Here is a 20,291-nt window from a genome sequence, read left to right on the forward strand (position 1 = left end):
ATTTCCTCTAAGAATTTATTGCTGCTATGCCTATTTATTTTGCCTCAGGTTAAGGTCATTTAGTAATTGAATTGCTCTTCTCGTTAAGATACTGAGAAGCTGAATGACGATGGCATTCACATTTACACAAAGAGTGTAGAGCAGATTTGTTGTCATGCTGTCACCATTTCGGTCATGCTTCACCAGTGACCTCAGCCTTTCGAGGGCCCACAAGGTTTGGTGCTGGGACAGTGAGGCTGGTGAGTTCAAAAGGCATTAGCAGGGACCACATGTTCTGAATGGTCATGTTGCTGGGAACAGATTTATTTTATGTGCTGATGGTGAAATCCCTGGAGTCGAAAAGATCTCTGAAGAATCCACAGGGAGAAGATATTACTTCTAAACCTCATCTAGCCTGAGAACCCTGCTTCAGACTTTTTGTCTCAGTTACTACACAGAAATTCAGTATGATGGATACCTGGGAGTGAAACATATCCCCTGTCTTCAGTCTGCTGATCAACAGCTTGGTTAGCAAAGTTTAAGCATGCAATGGCTCCCATAGAAGTTCTATGCTTTGATTAATTTCCACTGAGTCTGTTCAGATGGAAGCTGACAGCTTTTCTTCTGGTTGATGGGCAAAGAATCAGTTAATCATGTTCTGAGAATGACTTTGTCACATTAACTGTGTCAACTGCTGTCATAGCATGACAGCTATGCTGTATTAACAAAAATGAAAATTAAAAAAGGTATAATTCCACATAATATTTTTCTAGACAGAGAAATGTGGTGCAGTTGAAACTTCAGCCCTTTTCATCTAGTTATTAGCAGAGATGAAAATGTAGAGAAATGTGAAACTCCCACTGTAAAACCCATTTATACTGCAGGTCATGATTGAAAAACACTGGTTTATATGTACTAAGAGAGGCTTATGTGGCTTATCTGCTTCAACTGCTCTTGTGAGAGAAAATTGCCTCTCATTTGTGCTGTTGCTGCCATTTTCTCCTGCTCAAGAAAAAAGCATTGCCTGAAGAAGGGCTTTAGAGTATTTTGCTGGGCATTAAGTCTAAAAGTTAAGTTGCAGATTCTCATAGGACTGTAGAAGTGGTTTTCCTAACCTGGTATCTTGTAGTTTTATATGGATTGGAATTGTGATGAGCTCAGACCAGACTAACACACAGATCTCACTGCAATCGGAGTGCAAGTCAGTGCACAATTTTAAGAGTGCAAACATTTAAAAAGTAGGAAAATACAGGGTCTCTTATAAGAAGCTACATGGGCTGGGGAAGACTATGTTGAGAAACAGAGTATGTTGAGGGGCAAGAGGCAAAGGTCATGTATGTCCTAGCAGACATGGACAGCTATGAAAAGGTTTAGCACTCATGATCTGTGCATAAGGAAATGCCATCTTTCTCCTTGAGGAAGCATTACAGCACAGCACAGAGCTTTTAACTAATCTTTTAGCAGAGTGATGTGCTTTTGTGACAACTATTTAACCTTGAGAGATTTCATTCCATGGTTTCAGCAAGGATTACAGTAAATGATCAATTTAGGTAAAGTCACAATCTAATTAAACAAATTCAGTCTAAATCCCTGCTGGGCCAGTAAAGATTTGTCTGTCAAATACCTCTAAGCATTTTCATTTTCTATAGCAACAGTTAATTGGATATGCAACTGTCAGTTTAAATGCCTTAAATGAGGCTGATGGGATTAGTAATTGAATGCTGGGATTAATGATTTACAGCTGGTTTTGCTGCCCTGTTCCTTGCTTACAGCCATGCTTGTGATAACTCCCTATCCTTCTCAGATGGAGGGAATAGTGTAATAGTGTAACTGCAATATAGTTGTGATAGAATGAAATCCAGGTATGATACAGGTTTGACGTAGCCAGTGTATTCCTGTTGACACAGAGATCGATTTTTAATTCTGCATGGAGCAAAGAATTATGATCAAATTGCTAAAAGCAAGAAGTCTAAGAGCAGCTGCCTAACTTCCACAGGTAGCAGTTGGAACTGAAGATCTCAGTCACTCTCCAATTAAAGTAGGCTTTTATGGTTTGAGTCAGAAAGCAAACCTCAGTGTGGTGAAATTAAATCCAAGGCTGTGAGTGGAGGCTGACAAAGGGATTTCTGCAAGAGGTAGTAGGATTTCAAAGGGGGTGGAAGAGATGAAGTCTGTGCACTGCCAAAGTGTCTGCTGTTGGAGAAAGACCTGACTGCAAAGTGTAGTCATGTAGAGGAGTCTCATTGGGGATGCTTGAATCTCTCAGCTTGTTGGGAACTGAAGAGAAGGATGGAAGCATTTAGGGAAGTGGTTACACTGTTCTCTGTGTGATTTTTAAGATCCCTCTTTGATGCTTTAAAAGACCAGAAATACAGTGTGCTGCTTGGGGTGTCACAGCTTTCAGGGCCAGCTAACCTGTTCCAGGAACTTCTTAATTCTCACAGCAACCCAGAGTCAGAAAACTTTACCATTTGTTTGCCTTTTAAGCTGAAAATTCTAGTATGGTCTTATTGGTATAAAAAGGAATTTTGTTTTTTGTGTCCAGATGATCACTGTAGTGCTTGAGGAAGAAAGCTATAAGGAAAACTTTCTGAGGCACTGTGATGTGTACATAAATTACAGAGCACTGTGATGCTCACATAAATTAGAGAGACAAAAGAATTTGTCATTTTGCCTTACATGTAGGCCTCCAAAACCACTCTTAATGTCAGAGACACCCTTATATACCATAAACTGAATATTTAGGTTCTTCTTAATTAAGTTCCCTTCAGAATTAAAATGAGTCAGTGCATATTTAGAGTCTCTGTTGAACACAGTATAATAATACTTATTTCAGTATATTAAATTAGAACATGTTTCTGTTCTAAAGATTCTATCTTGGGAAACATTATCTGAAACAGCTAACAACATTAGATGTTATAATTACTTGTATTTATGGTATAGTTATAAACAATTATAAAGTAAATTATTGTAACTATTTAGAAATAATTACAAAATAATGATTGTAATAATAACCTTGTAGTTATTTATATTTATTATATATCATACTATATTTTAATTTACCAGAAATAATCAAACAGGAAATTCAAAGTTATGCTGTGCACATTTCAGCTCATATTTCAGAATAAGCCAAGTTCAGCTGAAATGTGGAAATAGATTTATGGCCTTTGCTCATTATCCCAAGATTTAAGATTAGGTTTTCAGGCACAGCTTCAGCTGCAAGCAATTTGGTATTCAGAAATCACTGTATTCATCAGCTTCTTTCTCTCTCCTGTATGTGAACTCCATTTAGTTCAGGAAATACTTTTTTTGTTGTTGTTCCTTCCTGTAATTAGTTCCTATTAAAAAGCCCAACTCATCCTTGTCTAACCTCAATTAGACTATCTTTTTTTCCCTTTTGTTCCTTATGCAGAGGCATTAATCTCTTTGACTGGTCTGGACCCTTCCAGCATACGTTGTTCATATTATTATTTTTTTAATATATACTTAGTTATCAGACCAATGATTCTATTCTGGAACAATGATAAAAGCCAGAAACAGGAAATATATAAATATATATTCCTGTTTTTGGTCTCAGAATGACATTTCTTTCTTCAAAATACTCTAGCAATTAATTTTCTTTCTAGACATCAGGCTTTCCTCATTTCTCCTTTTATTTATATAAAGGAATGCAGCTATTTCAATAATCTTCTGATGAAATGATAGTTCTAGGAATGTATTGTAAGATGAAAATTAATGGAGCCTTTCAGAACTTGAAATGAGAGGGAGATGTCTTTTTTCATCTCCCAGCTCAGTAGGTCCTATCTTCAACCTTATTTTTGATTTGTGATTCAGGAAACCTTGATTGATTCACTGGCACATTTTGAGCTGATTTAACTTGAAATGTTAATTACTGGAAATGTTAGAACACTTTAGAGTTAAAAAGGGCCTGAATGGTGGTATAACTGAAAGTCATAAAATAAGAAATTCCATATCAACAGAAGAAATTAGATCTTATTCTAATTTCACATCTTTTAAATTGTAATTATTGAAGCAAGAAAAAGTGTGACTGGAGATATTTTCAGTTATAATGGAAGGAATGGGGACTATTCAGTTTTACTATTTCATTCTGAGAATCCAAGTCACATCTGCCTTCCATGTACATTGTTCAGCCTTGGAAGAGACATACTCCACTTTGGATGGCCTTACTCTAGTTTTGGCTTGCATGCAGATATCCCAGTTAGATGTTTGTACCAAGTGCTTTAGTTTTTCTATATAAATTCACAGAATCCATTAGGTTGGACAAGATCTCTGAGATCATTGAGTCCAACCTGTGACCCAACACCACCATGTCAGCTAGAACATGGCACAGAGTGCCACATCCAGTTTTTCCTTAAACACCTCTGGGGAGGGTGACTCCCCCACCTTCCTGGGCAGCCAATTCTAATGTTTAAATGCCCTTTATGTAAAGAAATTCTTCCTAACATTCCAACCTAAACCTCCCCTGGTGTACCTTAAGACTGTGTTCTTGTGTCCTGTTGCTGGCTGCCTTGAGAAGAGGCTGAACCCCACAACTCTCCTTTTAGGGAGTTAAAGAAAGCAATAAGGTTTCCCCTGAGACTCCTTTTCTCCAGGCTAAACACCCCCAGCTCCCCTCAGATGCTCATCAGGCTTGTACTCTGGACCCTTCACCAGCATTGTTGCACTTCTCTGGATACACCCCACCACCTCAAAGTCATTCCTGAACTGAAAGGCTCAGAACTGAACACAGGATTCAAGGTGTGGCCTGTCCCATGCCAAGTACAGAGGGACAATCACTGCCCTGGTCCTGCTGGCCACACTATTCCTGATACAGACCAAGATGCCATTGACCTTCTTGGCCACGTGGGTGGCCCTGTTCAGAAGCTGACAACCAGAGCTTCCAGGTCCTTTTCCACCAGGTCCCTGTCCAGCCACTCTGTCCCCAGCCTGTAGCCCTGCCGGGTGTTGTGACCAAAGCTCAGGACCTGGCACTTGGACTTGTTAAACCTCATATTGTTGGATTCTGTCCATCTATCCAGCCTGCCCAGGTCCCTCTGCAGAGCCCTCCTACCCTCCAGCAGATTGACACTTGCACCCAACTCAGTGTTGTCCATGAATTTGCTGATTTAATCCCCTCATCCAGATCATCAGTGAAGATATTAAACAGGACTGGCCCCAGCACTGATCCCTGGGGGACACCATGAATGACCAGATGCTAACTGGATGCAGCAGCACCACCACCCTCTGGGCCTGGCCAACCAGACAGCTCTTAACCCAGTGAAGAGTGCACCTGTCCAAGATGTGGGCTGCCAGCTTTTGAAGGAGTATGCCATGGAAGATGATGCCAAAATGATTGTTCCTTTTATACATATTGTTCATATATATTTGTAGCTCTGCAGACTGTTCTTATATAGTTATACATTTACTTCAGTACTTTTCCTATTAGACATGAGAATCCTCAGGGCCTGCTCTAATCTTGCTTCGTATGGGAATCAAGACCAAGAAACCTTCCCAAGACACTTTCCCATTAACAACTACCAAGGAAAGTGAGCTTTAGAAGAGGTTGAACCAAGAAGAGGAATTCATCACTTGTGTTTCTAACTGGGGAGTCTTGTCAATTATGCTAATTTGCTAAACTTATAAAACTCTACATGTCCTATATCATGTGTGCATCTTTGGCACATTTTTGGTGTGCATTTCAGTATGTTGTGCACCTGGAGGGATCTTCATTAAAATCATAACATTTTATTACCTAACCTTGTCTGGCTCTTGATTTTAGGGCTCAAAAGGTGACAAAGATGGTGGCAAAGGTGTCATATTGATATAAATTTAAAGGTTTAGTTGATCAAACCACTTCATTTTTCAATATACATACTAGATCTCTTGAGGTCTGGGAGTTTTATTCCTTTTTAAATTACCAAGTTTTTGTTAACTGTGAAGGATGGGTAAAAACAGCTGGTCAACTGCATCAACAGGTACAGCAATGCTTGTTTTAGTTTGAAGGCCAGCAAGGGTCCTTTGGCTAAATTACAGGTGAGTAACTTTTTAGGGAAAAGATGTGACTAAATGTTGAAGTGAAATATTAAGGATGTCATTTATTTCTTCCTGGAGTGTACATTGAAATCAAACCCAAACATGCTGCATCCCATGCGTGGGTTTGTGCTCCAGAGCAGCCCTAGTGCACACAGCCCAAGGTTCTTGTGGATGAAAACACTCAGGTGATGCATTGCTCTCCAGCCACTGTGGGCAGGTGCAATGGAGGAAAGAATGGGAAGACTTTTCCTGTGGCTGGTGGCATCTTGAAGAACTCTATAGTAAGGTGATAGGGAACACAACTGAATCCTGAAGAGGCTGTGGAGCTTCTCCAGGCACCTGTATTTTCTGGATTGAAAAATTTTGTATTATCAGTTCTGTACAGCAGGAAGAGGAAAATAGGTGCCATAATTTTAATTGAAGGAAAAGGAATGCCTTACACTTTAGCCAGCCTTCAGCAGGATTTTGACCACTTCAGACTACCTATACCATCCTCTAAGGGCAAAGCCTAAAATCATCATAACTAGTTGTATGTGATGAGGCCTTCAAGTGCATTTTGAAACACATCATAATTTTTATAAGACATGAGAACCTAGACAATCCCATTGCCTTGAAATTAAAGAAAAGTCAGACCATTATTTTCCCTTTTTGTAAATAGCTAGTACTGTACAAAACTGAGATACAGATACGGAAAGCACAGTCATGGATAGTTTTGGCAGTGCCATGGCCAAGGCAAATTTCATCATGTTAGTTTAGGTGGGAAGTGACCAGTAACTAATAGTAATAGGTGGGGGAAAACTGCTCACAGACTAGGAATAGAGGAGGACAGTCAGGATTTTGGAAGGAGTTGTACACTGGAATGGGGTCTGGCCTTTAATGTAAGTGCTACCTGTGTAAACTGCGAAGGAACTACAGTGTTAATGTTTGCTTTTATGTTTGTTCTCAGATTTACTTATACTGCCTTTGTTTGAAACACAGAAGCCTGACCAGCACTTTCCTATATTTCAGTTGTGCAAAAGTGATTTATAGCAGCTGAGGAATGAAACACAAAACTATTCCATGGAAAAACATTTGTCAGGTGCCCTGCAAAATCGAGTATTTCTATGCAATTTTAAGTCATGTTTATTTTGCAGAAATATCTTACCACTTTTTAAATTAGTGTTTATTATTTTTAAAGCCAAGTATACAACCCTATATAGATATACATCAAAGATGTAACTAATCAAACATATAACTGTGTTTACGTGAGAAATTATTTTGGTGCTTAAAGTCAAACACACTTGTGATTTTTTCTTTTTTTAATGTCAATTGTTTAACACTGAATTATAAATTTAGGCTTTAAATATTTATTCTGTTAACTGATTAAAATTATTTATTATTTTAGTGTTCGAAGAAACAGAAAACTAAAGACAAAAGTATATTTAAACTGTTGTGTGTGCACTACAAATTCTGTAATTATGGAAAAAAAGGTTGGCATTGCTCTGATGGCTTAAAGAAAAATTGAAATGATATTTGATTAAATGACAGAGAAAAAATAGCACTTCAGAATTTTTGCAGTTAGGATGAAGAATTTATTGTATGTACAGTTAAGCAACTCTACTGTAGATGTAGTTCCTCTTTAAAGAAAACTAATACAGTAATCAAAATAGTTCTAGCATGGAAATTACAATACAGACTGAAACTTGACTAAACCAGAAAGTAGTTATTTGACTTGAAAGAACACAGAACCTGAAACAACAAATTGCAGTCTGCATCATTAACCAAGGACAGTAAAAAACTGTACAGTACAAGCAACACATTACAATAAGTTATGACAAATAAGGCAGTCTTTCTCATTTAGGACAAAAGGGATAAAAGGAAAGGTATTAAAATCTCATAAAACCACCATATCTCTTTTCCATCTCTGGGACTTCTTTGGAATAAGTTTCCCCATCTTCTTCTGAAGGGAGAATGGAGTCGGCAAAGCGCTTAAGGAACCCACCATATCGTTTCTGGTAATCCAGCCACCACTCTGGCCTGCCCACTCTTCTCATGAAGCCACCGTATCTCTTTTGCAGCTCTTTGGCCTCGTCTTCCAACTCAGGGCTGCGCTTTGTGCTTCTCATGAAGCCTCCGTATCTTTTGCTGACATCGCCGTCGTTTTCATTTACCTCTCGGTAGTGCGCCGCTTCGGGGTTATCCCCTGTTCCCAGAAGCTCCTTCAGCAGGTCAGAGGAGTTGGCAAGGGCATCGTCATCCGAGTCTTTCTTCATAAACCCTCCGTACCTCTTAGCCAGGATTTCTGCTCCATTAGCTTCATCCTCTGGCTCTGCCCGATAGAGCTCATCCATTTTCTTCATGAAACCCCCGTATCTTTTCATGAAGCCTCCATACTTCTTCGCAAGCAAATGGTTCTCGTCCAGCTCTTTCTTGTCTCCTGGAGCAATGTTGCCATCCTCAGAAAGATCCAGCTTTGCCAGTTGCAAGAGCTCCTTGCAGGTCTCCCAGGCTTTGGCAGAAGGCAGTTTTCCTTCGCATTCTAGTGTACATGCCTGAAAAATGGATGTGGTTTGCTGAGAATTATTTGATAGCAACTATCACCTCGCTACGGCCTTATCTTAGATTTACTTGTTTATAAAAGAGCATGACTGAGCCTCTCTTTGTGAGTGGCTTGGAAGAAATGCTCTTTGGGAATAGCTGGTTTGGCACCTGTCTGTTTTGAAGTTCTTCATATCCCTCTCTGAAGGACAAGGTAGTCTCCACTACAAGAGGTAGACTACCAGGTAATATGAATTGTGGATACTCTATGTTAAGGTTGCCATTATGCTTCTGTTTCAAAGGAAGCCAAAAGTACAGTTCCTGTATCTGCCTTACACTTGTGAGAGTTATGATTTATTTTTTAAAATTTACTACCGGGAAGCTAAAGACCAATTGTGGTTTGCTTCATAATGCAAGTGTAGAAACATATTCAATCTTCATAATTAAAAGTATCACTCAGAAACTGTGCAGAAAAGCTGCACAGCATGGACATTGCAAAGAAGCCAGCTGTACTGTGCTGTTCAGTATCTTCAATACACTGCATAGCTTTAAAGGCTGTGTGTTGCCATTTGTTTCTTGTTGTGGAACAGATCATTCCAACATGTACCAATAGAAATGTAGAAACACAGGCTCTCTTAGGGCAGGATCAAAGTTCCATTTTTGCTAGCTGGAAAGCAGTGACCATTAAGGAGACGGAAAAAAAATCCTAAGCTGTGTGGTTTCTGACTGTATTGAAAAATTATCAGGCTACAACATGAAAAAAGCTTTCAGTACCTTATGTATATCTCATAACCTGTCTTGTGATGATAATAACATGGATATTAGCTACTATTATCTCTCTTGTGTCAGGGGAATTTACTTCTTGTGCAGCCATACCCTTAAGTTGTAAAATAAGGTGATTCTAGTGTTTTTTCTTCTTGCCTGTGGTTTTCATACCACAATAGGTAAAGAAAAATCATCAATATTTTCAATAAGATAAACACTCATTCTGACTCTAGATGATGTGTTCTAAGGATCCTAACGTACTTTAAAATGTGAAATTAAACTCCGGCACAGCTCTGTCTGATAGCTCATTATCCACTGCACAGTCTGTCTCTTCAGCGTCACTTTACTCTAAGAAATTTAAATATGACTTTTATGGTATGATCACAAGAAAATTAAAGGGATTTATATATTTTGTAATACAATAATTTAACTGCCACTACATGCTTATTACTATAAGTTATAATCATGCTGTAGAGAGAGTAAGATTTCAGCTTCAGTCTGAATTGCTCTAAATCAAAGAAAGAATAGGTCTCTCTCTTTCTCAATTAGTTTTAATAACCTCCTATTGTCAGATGAACATACTTCATCAGTGTAAGTGACCAGATCAGCGTGCAATGTCTGGTGTCTAACAAATACAACATAATAAATTCAGTTATTATGTTACTTGATACTAATACATAGAAACAATAGTTTCCAAGGATTGTTCATACATGTTTGACAAATACAAGGTGTGCTACATTGTTTCTTTACCTGCTTAGTTAATAAACAAACATTCTCACAGAACAGAACTTTGATTCTTTCTTTAATGACTACTGAAGGTGTGCAAGAGAGACTGTCAAAATAGACATGCAGAATATATACTCTGAAAAGCCCTCCCTCCATAAGGGCAAACTACCACTTTTTTTACCCTAGTTGACATTAAAACTAAAGTTTGATTGAAAGCTAATGTGAGCAGAGAGAAAAAAAAAAGTAGAGGGAACTGTTTGGCCAGCTGTCCAAATAATCTTGCCCTTCTGAGCCTACTATGGTTAAGAGCTCTTGAGCTTTTGGAGTAAATAGAAGTACTCAGTGGTTCCTAATTCTGTGTAAGGCTAGAGAGCCAAGCCCTTCCTTTTGCATGATCCCAAGTAACCAGTGACATGAGAGGAACAATTTTTAAGATCATTTAGAAGTGCCAAGAGCATGATGCCACAATATATGTGTGTGTGTGTGTGTGTGTGTGTGTGTGTGTGTTTGAGGTCAGGAACAACTGATGCCACTGGCAAAGTACTCGGCAGCCAGATTCCCACCTTCTTCAGGAAGGGCTGAGGGACCCCAGACTTTCACTGACCCCCGATTTTTAAATTTCAAGTTGAATTGCCTCTGAGACTGTTCTTTTAAATTATTTCAATATCACAAGAATTACAGATAACCCCCACCCCCCACTCCCCCTCCTTCCGGACTTAGCACGACTTGTCTAAGGAGCCAGCATCTTCCACAGGCATTCCTAACGCTGTGCAGCACCGTGCAGAGAGGAGAAACAGCGAAGGTACTGCTACTCAAATAGGCTTTAAACACACTTTTTTTTTTTTTTAGTGAGATTTCAGGCAGATCTTTTCAGCTCGACATCCGTCCTGCCCGGAGAGAGCTCATCTTACCATGGAGCCAGCGGACAAGGGTCGGGACCCTCCCTCCCGTTCTGCTCGGCTTCCCCCCGTCCTGTCGGTGCTGGAATGCCCGGGAGGGGCAGCGACCCCTCCTTCCCTTGCAGAGATGCCCTCTCCGGTCGGATTTCCCTTCCTCCTTACGTTTTCATTCGGCCTTTTCCTGGCTCCCCGCGGGGCTGCTCGGCGGTGTCGCTTGTCCCCGTCCCCGAAGGCCGCCTCTCGCCGTCGGGCAGCGGGAGGGACGGGAGGGACGGGCGGGCTCGGGGCTCCTCGGGGCGCTCTGGGTTTGTATCAGCGCTCTCCGCTCGCTCCTCGCCCTCTGCCCAGCGCCCCTAACCCCGCTTCTCCCTCTCTCCCCTCTTCAGAAAAAAGGGTCTTCCAAGCGACCCCGGTCACTTCCCCCACTATTTATTTTTCTTATTTCGCTGTTTTTCCCCGCTCCCCCTTTCCTCCCTTCAAAGTTAGCGGGGAAGGGGCCCGGCCGCGGGGATTCGGGGCTCGGAGGCGCTCCCGGCCCCGGTGCCGCTTACCAGAGGGTGGATGCCGGCGCGGGGTCCCAGGTGGTAGGCGCAGGCGGCGCAGTCGCGGCCGCAGTCGGCCCGGGCCCTCGGGAGCAGGCAGGTGCTGAGGGCCAGCAGCGAGCAGCCGAGTCTCAGGAGCAACGCCATGGGGCTGCGAGAAGGAGAGGTCAGCCGGCAGCCGCCTCCTCCCGCTCCCACCCCGGCACGGCCGCCCCCCAGCCTCGGAGAAGGAAAAGGCGGCGTGAAAGGGTTCAAACCAACTCCGCTAAAACTCACGCTTTTTAGAGCCGGGGTGATGGCGCTTGCGAGGCAAGCGGGAGCTTTAAGCAAGCGGGCGCTTGGCAGCTGCAAGGCAACTGACTTGCGTTCGGAACGGGAGCGGACCCGGAGGATGAAGCGCCCAGCAGATCCCGTTTGGTGACAGTCCCCAAACACTTTATCCCTCCCTGCCTGCAAAAGCCGGCACCGCATGGGGAGAAGGGACGCACCGCGGAGCGGCACGGACGGGATTCCGGCCCCTCCCGGGATGGGTTTCCCACCGGGACGCCCCGAGCAGCCTCCCCGACACCGGCACCAGCCCCGGCAGAGCCGCCCCGGCCCTCCCCCGGTCCCGACCGCGGGCAGAGCAGCTCCTCACTCACACACGCTGCCCTCGGGGCTCCCGGGAGTCGCCGAGAAAGGAGCTGCGCCTTGCTGAAGCCTCGGCGTCGGAGCCACTAATATTGATAGCGAGACCGAGCAGCCTCCGGAGAAGCCCCGGGGGAAGCAGGCAGAGCCGGGCCGGGCCTGCTGGCAGCTCCAGCGAGGGCGGCTCGGGGGGCGCCGAGCCGAGCCCGCTGCCGGGGCCGGGCGCGCCGCTGCGGAGCGTGTGCGGGCGGCGGCGGCGGCACTTTATAATTGGGGACCGCGGGGAGAAGGCGGCCTCCCCCAATCGCCGTCGGGCTCCCGCTGACGCGGCCACTACGACATCCCCCCCGGCACCACCGCCCCGCCATCCGTGACTCCAGCGGGGCTTGGGATGAGGGGGTGTGCGTGCCCCTGCCATCGGGGAGGGGGAGCGCGGAACCGGCCCCGCCAAAGTTACCGGGGGAAGTTTTCACCGGGGGCGGGCGGGGAATGAGACAGCCCGTGAGTCATGCGGGGGTGGGCGTGAGGGACCGGGAAAGGCGCCCCGAGGCTGCGGCAGCCCCTCGGAGGTAACCCCATTCCCCGGGGCAGCGGAGGCAGGCTCCCGAAAGAGCCTCGCACAACGCGGAGAGTGGGACAGCGTTACAGCCTTTGGGAATTTTTGGGGTTTTTTGTGTGTTTTTGTGGCTTTTTTTTTTTTTTTGTTTCGGTTTTTTGTTTTTTGTTTGTTTTTAATTCTTTTTTCCTTCTCTGTTTCCTCCCTCTCTGCTACTCCGCCAAACCCCCAAGCTGCTGTGCTGAGAGTTCTTGCTGCACGTCTTCTGCCTCTCTCCCTAAGCCCCAGGTGTAAAACTGTTTGGGGGAAGCAGAATTTATTAGACCAAGGAAGAAGACAAGGGTTGTAATTTGAAACTATTGGAATTCACTAGTATGGGTGGATTTGCTTTGTTGTCACAATTTTGATGCTCAGGAAAACACAAATAGGAATGAACCAGAGAGAAGCAAACCTCCAAGCCCTTTACAAGGTTCTCAAGCACAGCAGCTAGGGCTGCTCACTGCTGTGCTCTGACTGACATCTTGGGGAACAGGCATAAAGCAATGACACTGATCCCTGGCACCTCTTGTTTGTAGAGGGCTCTGCCCCAGCCATGCTCAGCTGCATTTCTTTGACTGTCAGATGCCAGCTTCTCCTTTCAGCCCCAAATTATTTCTAGTTGGTCTATATTAACTTGATTTTCTTCCAGCATGGTTCTTCAGTTAAAAGAGCATTTTCCCTCATGTTAGTGTGTTTCTGGAGTGGGATTATTCTCTGTAGTCCTCATTTTGCTGAAGTGAACAAACTGTGCTCTTCATCAGTCTGTCCTAAGATGTCATGTGAATGTTCTGCTCTGCATTTGCTTTGGTTGGAGTTCATAATTTCTGTGCATGAGTGATGGGAACAGAACACAGTATGTCAGTTGAAATTTCATTAGGACAATAATGCGTAATTATGTTCCCTGGAGGAAGAAGACACCTCAATTTATACCTCTCCAGGTCTCATTTGCCTTTTCTGATGCTGCAGTACATTGATGTCACACACTCACTGAGATACAGCCAGATCTTTATCCTTTAGAAGTAAGAGGAAATCCAGTAATATTACTGTATGGAAACTGTGATTTTTTGCCACCTTGTCTTTACATCAGCTATCAGACTCAGGTTAAGGATGCTCAAATTAATGTATGGATTTTCAGAAATACATCTGTTCAAGCCAAAGGCATTGTTCTTGCCTATAATCAGTGTATGTGAGAAGAGAATCAGGTTCTCTGTTTATGCAGTAGTATCAGCCAACTTTGTAAGTGAACCCTCAAGAGAAGAGGTAGACATTTTAAAAATCATCCCAGTGGGTATATTTATGTTAGCATGTGAGGGATCTACATTTGGAACAATGAGCAAATTGCTATGCCACTGAATCAGCAGGATTGCTTTCAAGTTTGCTCCTGAGTTGGTTAGGGAAGCACTGACTAACTCCAGAAGTGACACATTTGATGTCTCCTTTGCTGTACAGTTGCTCAGTACAAGCAGAGCTTTTGTGATGGACATCATCAGAGTAGTCCTCAGGGTCACTTACTGACTCTCAGCTCTGCCATCATTTATTGGCTTGCACTCTGATAGTCAGCATGGTGTGACAGGACAGACAGCCCAGTAGTGCCATGACTGTGCCTCCAGCAGCGTACATGCCATGTCCCTGGGCTGAGAGGCTGCTGCTTTCATCATTCTGCACAAGAGCATCTGTGCTCAGCCAGCTCACTCAGCTCCTCAGCCTGCCACAGCCTTCACTACTCTGTTTGATGTCACTCATTGTGCTTAATCTGTTCATGATGAAAACCAGCCAGTGTTAGAATCTCACTGTGTACAGAGGTGCAGATAATCCCTGTGGGTAAAATACAGATTATAACAGGAAAAGATAAAGAATGAAGTAAGAGTAAAGCATATAAAAGGACCAAATAAAAGGCTTCTTGTCAATTCTGTGTAGAAGTGAACTAGTGAAGAGAGTTATTTTACTGTGCATAAGCCTTTTGCCTGATGGTGGGAAACAGGGAAAAGGTGGAAGAGATCTAGTGTGAAATACACATCTGCAAGGACATTTTCAGAAAGTGAGATAGAGAGCAGAGGTATCTGTGTACAGCCAGCACTGGGCAGAAGAAATCCAGCTGTGGCTGTTGCAAGCACTACAGATGACTCTTTGGTTCATCTGCTTCTTCCTATCTGTCATTTGCATCTTCACCTGGTTCCTCTCTGTCACTGGTCCTCATCCTACATCCTTATGGAGGTTGTAAAAGGGTCCTCAGGGCATGGCAGAGTTGAGAGTGGGAAGAAAAGAAGCTGGACTCTTGTTTTACCCTTTCCTACAGTGCCTGCTACAGAGTCCTTCCCTTCCTCCTGAAAGATGCTAATATTCACTGAGGATGTGATACAAGAAAGGAGTGATGTAGATGATATTTCTTGAAGAGCTCACTTTTCCCAGTGTCAGCAGATGAAAGCTCTGTAATTCCCTCTCTGAGTTCAGTTTTGTATGGGGAAGGTATTCTTTGCATAGAGAGGATGAAACAAAAAGAGAATTTAGCAAATTTTGCCAAAATACTACAGAGCAAAAACTACATAAGGAAAATTACTCACTGTAGGCATGGAGGGTAATATTTCCTCTGCAATGGTGAACTGAGAAACAAAGAAATAGGGAGGCAGAAAGAGAAAGAAAACACTTTTCACAGCAGTAAAGACAATAGCTTGTTTGCTACTAATGTAAAAAAAAAACTTTAGCATTTGTATAATCCAGAATTACCACAGATACCAACTGCTTTTTATCTGCCATCTGAAAATACCAACCAGAAGAAAACTGTTTTTACAACAGTAGTGCTTGCAGTGCCAAGGGCCCCATTGCCCTATGGTTTGTCTAACTCCCAAACTTATGGCAAAACGAGGTGAAGCCAAGGTGAAATTGTCTTCATTTTACTGATCAAGAGCTCAGTCTGAGTGAATTTCTGAACTGTAGCAAAAAATGAGCAGCTGAGTTAGAAATGGAATCTCTCTTAGAATTCACATTGGTATCTTTTCTGCAGGACCAGCTTTACTTTCCAAACTCTACTCATCATGCTAATCAAGCTGCTACAATGTCATTAAATGAAGATGAATTAATATAAATATGAAACAAACATGCTTTCAGCACCTCAAGCAATCCTCCTCACAACATAGAGCCTTTTTGGTAGAATTGAAAAGCAGGGAATGTAGAGCATCATGTTGATTATTTTCTTAAGCTCAGTGTAAAAGACAACAGTATGTCTTAATATCAAACAGCCAGGTTCCATTTAGCTCAGCCTAAACGGGCTTAATTTTTAATGGGAAAACACATAACTGGTATCAGAGCCAAGAAAGACATTGCAGGTCAACTCTCTTATACCAAATATAATCGAAGTAATTAAAAAACACGAGTTATTAATCTGTATATACAAGGCATGCATTGTTACTTTTTAAATATCTTTATTAAATGATGTCTAATGTAAGCAGAGGGGAGCTGTAATGCAGAGAGGTAGTCAATTACAGCTGGTATGCGTTGCCTAAAATGTACCTTTACAGGACAGAGATGTTCCAGTGCTTCCCAGATATCTGTATATTCCTTAATAAATGTCTAGGTGTATCATTTAAGATATAAAAAAATAAGAAAGATCTCAATGATGCAGACATTCCTGCTCAGAGCTGCTGAAGGCAATCTTGTATGAAGAACTGGAATGCTGAACTTTGGGTCTCAGAAGAAGCTGGCTCTTATTAATATTTTGGCCTTTGAACAATTTACACCTCTTTTAGAAGGCAAAGGTGTGAACAGATCTGGTGGCAATAAGGTGATATTTTCACGGGAAGAGCACTGACAGCTACTGTCCCCGCCTAGTGGCTGATGCCATGTAGCTTTGTCAGGGGGGAGGAGGCTTCATGCTACTTTATCTGAGTGAAATAAAGAGTGTGACATGCATTCAGAATAAGCATGCAGCAAATGCAATTATTAGTGCATTTATTTACCTGGAATTGTATCAGACAAAGTAACAATGAAGCAAAGAATTTTATACTGTTCTATAAAAATACACAGAGATTCACTTTATTACATTTTTCTGTTTCTCAGAGATTGATGAAAATTTCTGAGATCAGTCCTGAACTGCAGTAAATAGAATGTGCTGCAGAGTGAATAGAATAAACTGTAAAAAAACTCCCCTAAACATATTTGTTATAAAAGCATTGTTTTTCTCATTTCCACAGAGGCAATGGGAGAGGTATTTCCAATAAAATAAGAAGAAAACTGGGTGCTGGGTTGCAGAATAAATTGTGATGGAATCCAGACACAGTGATTATTATTTAAGACAATAACTGCTCCACGTAAGTGGAGTGATTTATCCTAATTTTTTCAATTAAGAAAATTCATCCATGAATTACAAAGGAAGTATTAAACTGCATCTATGAAAAGGATTTCAGTGTCTAATGCATATGTGGAAGGATTAGCTGAAAATTGTAAATGAGAGATTTTGATCACTTCACTCATACTAAGAAAAGCAAACAACCAGAATCTAAATAATATATTTGGAGTGTGAGTTTCAATTATTTTCTATTATTCACATTGAGGCAGCAGAATTTTGGAGCTTTTTCTCCAGTTCCAGCCTTACATTTTCACTGCTAGTATTTTATTGCCCAGCTGGGGAGTGCTGTGTTCACACTGTAGCACAACATACAAAACAAGTTGTTTTTGCAGGCTGGAGCTGTGAGGAGAGCCTGGTGTGGTACAGGCAGGCAGGGTAGGGGCTGGCTGGGTTCCTCCTTGTGGGGCACAGCATGGTGCTGCAGGGCAGGCAGAGGTGACTTGAAAATCCCATAGTTTGGGTGCTCCAGAAATGAAGCTTAAAATGGCTGCTGGGATTTCCAGCAGCGCAACACTGTGTGTTTTCCAGGTGACCACTGAGCTCCCTCCTTCCCACCCCCACCAGGGCCTGAGCACCAACTCCCTCCTGCTGTTTCTGGGCCATGAAGGGAGCAGCAAAGGGCTGTGTGTGCTCTTCCTCTTCTGCTGGAGGGATCCCCCAGAGGTGATGGGGATAAGGGACACACACTTCATTTAGTTACAGCTCTGCTGGAAATTCCCTTGCTCATGCTGGGGGTCTGTCTGTCTCACAGCTTGCCGTGGCTGTGCAAGCAGCATTGAGCCTCTTGTGCTCTTACAACATATCTTGGTCTAACACTGGGCTAAATTCCTCAGCTGTAAAAGCAATGTTTTGCTCATTGAAGGTAGAGTCCACTCCAGATTAGGTACTGTCACAGCTGTTATCCCTGTGGAAATGCAAACGCTAAGTGGATGATGCTAATGCAAAAAAATGGAGTGGGAAAGGTACACAAGCACAGGGTTCTCACAAGTACCATATCAAAGGTCCATCATTTTTCTTTCAGGATAAATGATTTTCAGCTGTTTTACTTGAATTGGGTCCCCAGTTGAGTTCCAGAAACTGTTTTCCATAGGGAAGGAAAGGTTCAATTTATCAAGTGACCTAGCTAGGAAGTGGAAGAAGATGTTGACATAAAAAGAATCATAAGAGCATTTAAAAATGAAATAAGAAACATTATCATCACATTCCCTCATTTTACACATATTTGACCTGTTCTGCTGGCCATTGTTTGTACCTCTTTGTGCTTTGCATTTCTATTAAAAAACCTGGAAACTGAACTCTGACCTTTCCCTTCTCAGATTATTTTCCTTTCCTTACAAGCTGCTTGCTTTATACTTGAAAGTCATTTCATTTCTCCTGCTGCATAATTGAACACTTCAAAAAGTAAAAAGCGATCTCAGCCAGCTGAGTCCTTATTGCTTTTGCTGCAGCAAACTGGTGAAAATATTTCATGAAGGTTGAAGCATTGAATTTGACTGGGGTCTAGGTTTGATCTGAAGATTGAAGAATTTAAGGAGAAGTTGGGAAGATCCCGAATGGCTTTGGAAGCAGAAGAGTTACCATGTTGAGTGAAAATGGAGGTGCAGTGACAGTGCACAAGAAAGGAAAACGACAGGTGTGATGTTTTGATTATTTTGAGGTGACATAAATGTATTGGAGAAGATTGCCTTGTGGTTGACTCCTTTCCAAAGCTGCAAAGGGGCATCTTGCATTTTGATCGTTACATGTCCTTATTATTATGATATCTAGTTTTTCCTTTGTCGGTTTGAAAGCCTGAAAAATTAGGGTGCCAACCACTGCTAAAGTGGAGGTAAAATACAAGGATATTTTTAATATAAAAATGCTCACAATGACATTTCCACACAGCTAACCAGCACTGCCTATCTTGGCAAAAGCTTTCTGTGCCACCTCAAAGTGGTGAATTCACCTCTTCCTTCTAATGTAAAGTAACTGCTACCAATTAGGACCTGATAATGACTAGCTTGGCAGCATTTTGCTAGACAAAGCAATTGATACCATTTTGTAGCCTCTGATTGTGTTTATTCAAATGTGATGTATAGTACTTATATCTCTAACACAGGACTAAAAACATCAGGTGTTTCAGACTTCTAGCTTAGGGATTTGAATGTCCTTTGGAGTATCCCTTGTCTACAGTGGTACCCTACGACTTAATCAGCTGTTGTGTTCAGACACATATAAGGTAGAGACTGGTGTGTATTAAATCTCAGAAAAAAAAGAATATAAAATAATGCAACTCTCACAGTATTAAAATACTGATGTATTTTAAGCAGTAATAAGTTGTACTTCAGCTTGCTCAAGTGCAACAGCACCTTAAGTATAGGTAATGACCATTCAAGTCACAGTTTTGAAGTTTTTTTGGTATTAGGCTAGTTTATGTCATTAAGTATTCCTCAAGCTGATAATATTTCTCTGTCTTTTCTGCTGTTTCCTGCTGTGCATTTGCCACTTCTCTGCAGGCAGCAGTGCTGATCAGTGCCTGAGGCAGACACTGTGCCTGGTTCTGAGAGCATCCTGGTAACTGCCTTTGCACCTCAGCCATATCTTCAGGATGAGGTTGAGTTTTATCATGGCACACTGTAGCTAGACACAAAGCATTTACTGAAATGAGGACTACCCTCTAAAAATGCAGCACTGTACTGCTGGTCATCTGGTCAAAAATGCCACTGACAGGGAGCTTCTAAGCAGGGCTGACCACTGTCGCCAATCTGGTTGTGCAGCTCCTTGGGCATAGAGCTGTGTATTATCTCACAGGGGCTTTGCTTGCCTTTGGAGATGGGACGTATATTGTATAAGGAAGAGCTGACTCTTGTTTTGAGCCTTAGCCCATTGATTTTACTTATTTAGGCAGTGCAGAAGCATACAGAATTACCTGAAAGTGGAGGGGTTCCTGACAGGGGAACAGATTTTATCACTGACAGAAAATGCAGGCCAGTTGCCTTCTAAACATGTGTGAGATGTCAATTTTTTTTTCTCCATGGTACATTTCTGTTTCTGTTAGGAGAATGATGGAACTTCTGACAGCAGTCAGGAGCTGAGCTTCAGGGTCTTCTGTTAAGACCATAAATGAACTCAGAACAGAGCTGCAGATGGGATGCCCAACATGACTTGCATGCATGTAAGCCTAGTGAAAGGCCTTGTGAAGTAAAATAACTATAAATCAGCAAACCATAATTATGAATCAGTGAAATGTAACAAAGTTAGAGCTCACGAGGAAGAATGTCGGAGAA

The 20,291-nt window shown here is 42.4% G+C and overlaps 1 protein-coding gene across 3 annotated transcripts; it reads right to left on the reverse strand.

Annotated features, from left to right (window-relative positions):
- Positions 1-7,560: 7,560 nt before the first annotated feature.
- Positions 7,561-12,521, reverse strand: PENK (proenkephalin). Of its 3 annotated transcripts, none has more exons than XM_054635968.2 (3): positions 12,103-12,521; positions 11,471-11,612; positions 7,561-8,543 (listed from the first exon to the last, which is right to left on the reverse strand). In XM_054635968.2, the coding sequence occupies exons 1-3, from the start codon at positions 12,504-12,506 to the stop codon at positions 7,878-7,880; spliced, it is 1,212 nt and encodes a 403-aa protein (XP_054491943.2). In that variant the 5' UTR covers positions 12,507-12,521; the 3' UTR covers positions 7,561-7,877. The 3 variants fall into 3 exon arrangements, with proteins under 3 accessions (XP_054491943.2, XP_077041907.1, XP_077041898.1); XM_077185792.1 differs by having other exon boundaries at positions 12,099-12,218; XM_077185783.1 differs by lacking the exon at positions 12,103-12,521 and adding an exon at positions 11,823-11,965.
- Between the last annotated feature and the right edge of the window lie 7,770 nt (positions 12,522-20,291).

The sequence above is a fragment of the Agelaius phoeniceus genome, chromosome 1, assembly GCF_051311805.1.
Source record: "Agelaius phoeniceus isolate bAgePho1 chromosome 1, bAgePho1.hap1, whole genome shotgun sequence".
Lineage (NCBI taxonomy): Eukaryota > Metazoa > Chordata > Aves > Passeriformes > Icteridae > Agelaius > Agelaius phoeniceus.

Coding starts and splice junctions, on each gene's coding strand:
- PENK (XM_054635968.2), bottom strand. CDS start 12,506: ATGGCAGGGGCACGCACACCCCCTCATCCCAAGCCCCGCTGGAGTCAC. Junction 11,613..12,102: donor GAGCCCCGAGGGCAGCGTGT/GTGAGTGAGGAG, acceptor TCCTTCTCGCAG/CCCCATGGCGTTGCTCCTGA. Junction 8,544..11,470: donor GCGCCGGCATCCACCCTCTG/GTAAGCGGCACC, acceptor TCCATTTTTCAG/GCATGTACACTAGAATGCGA.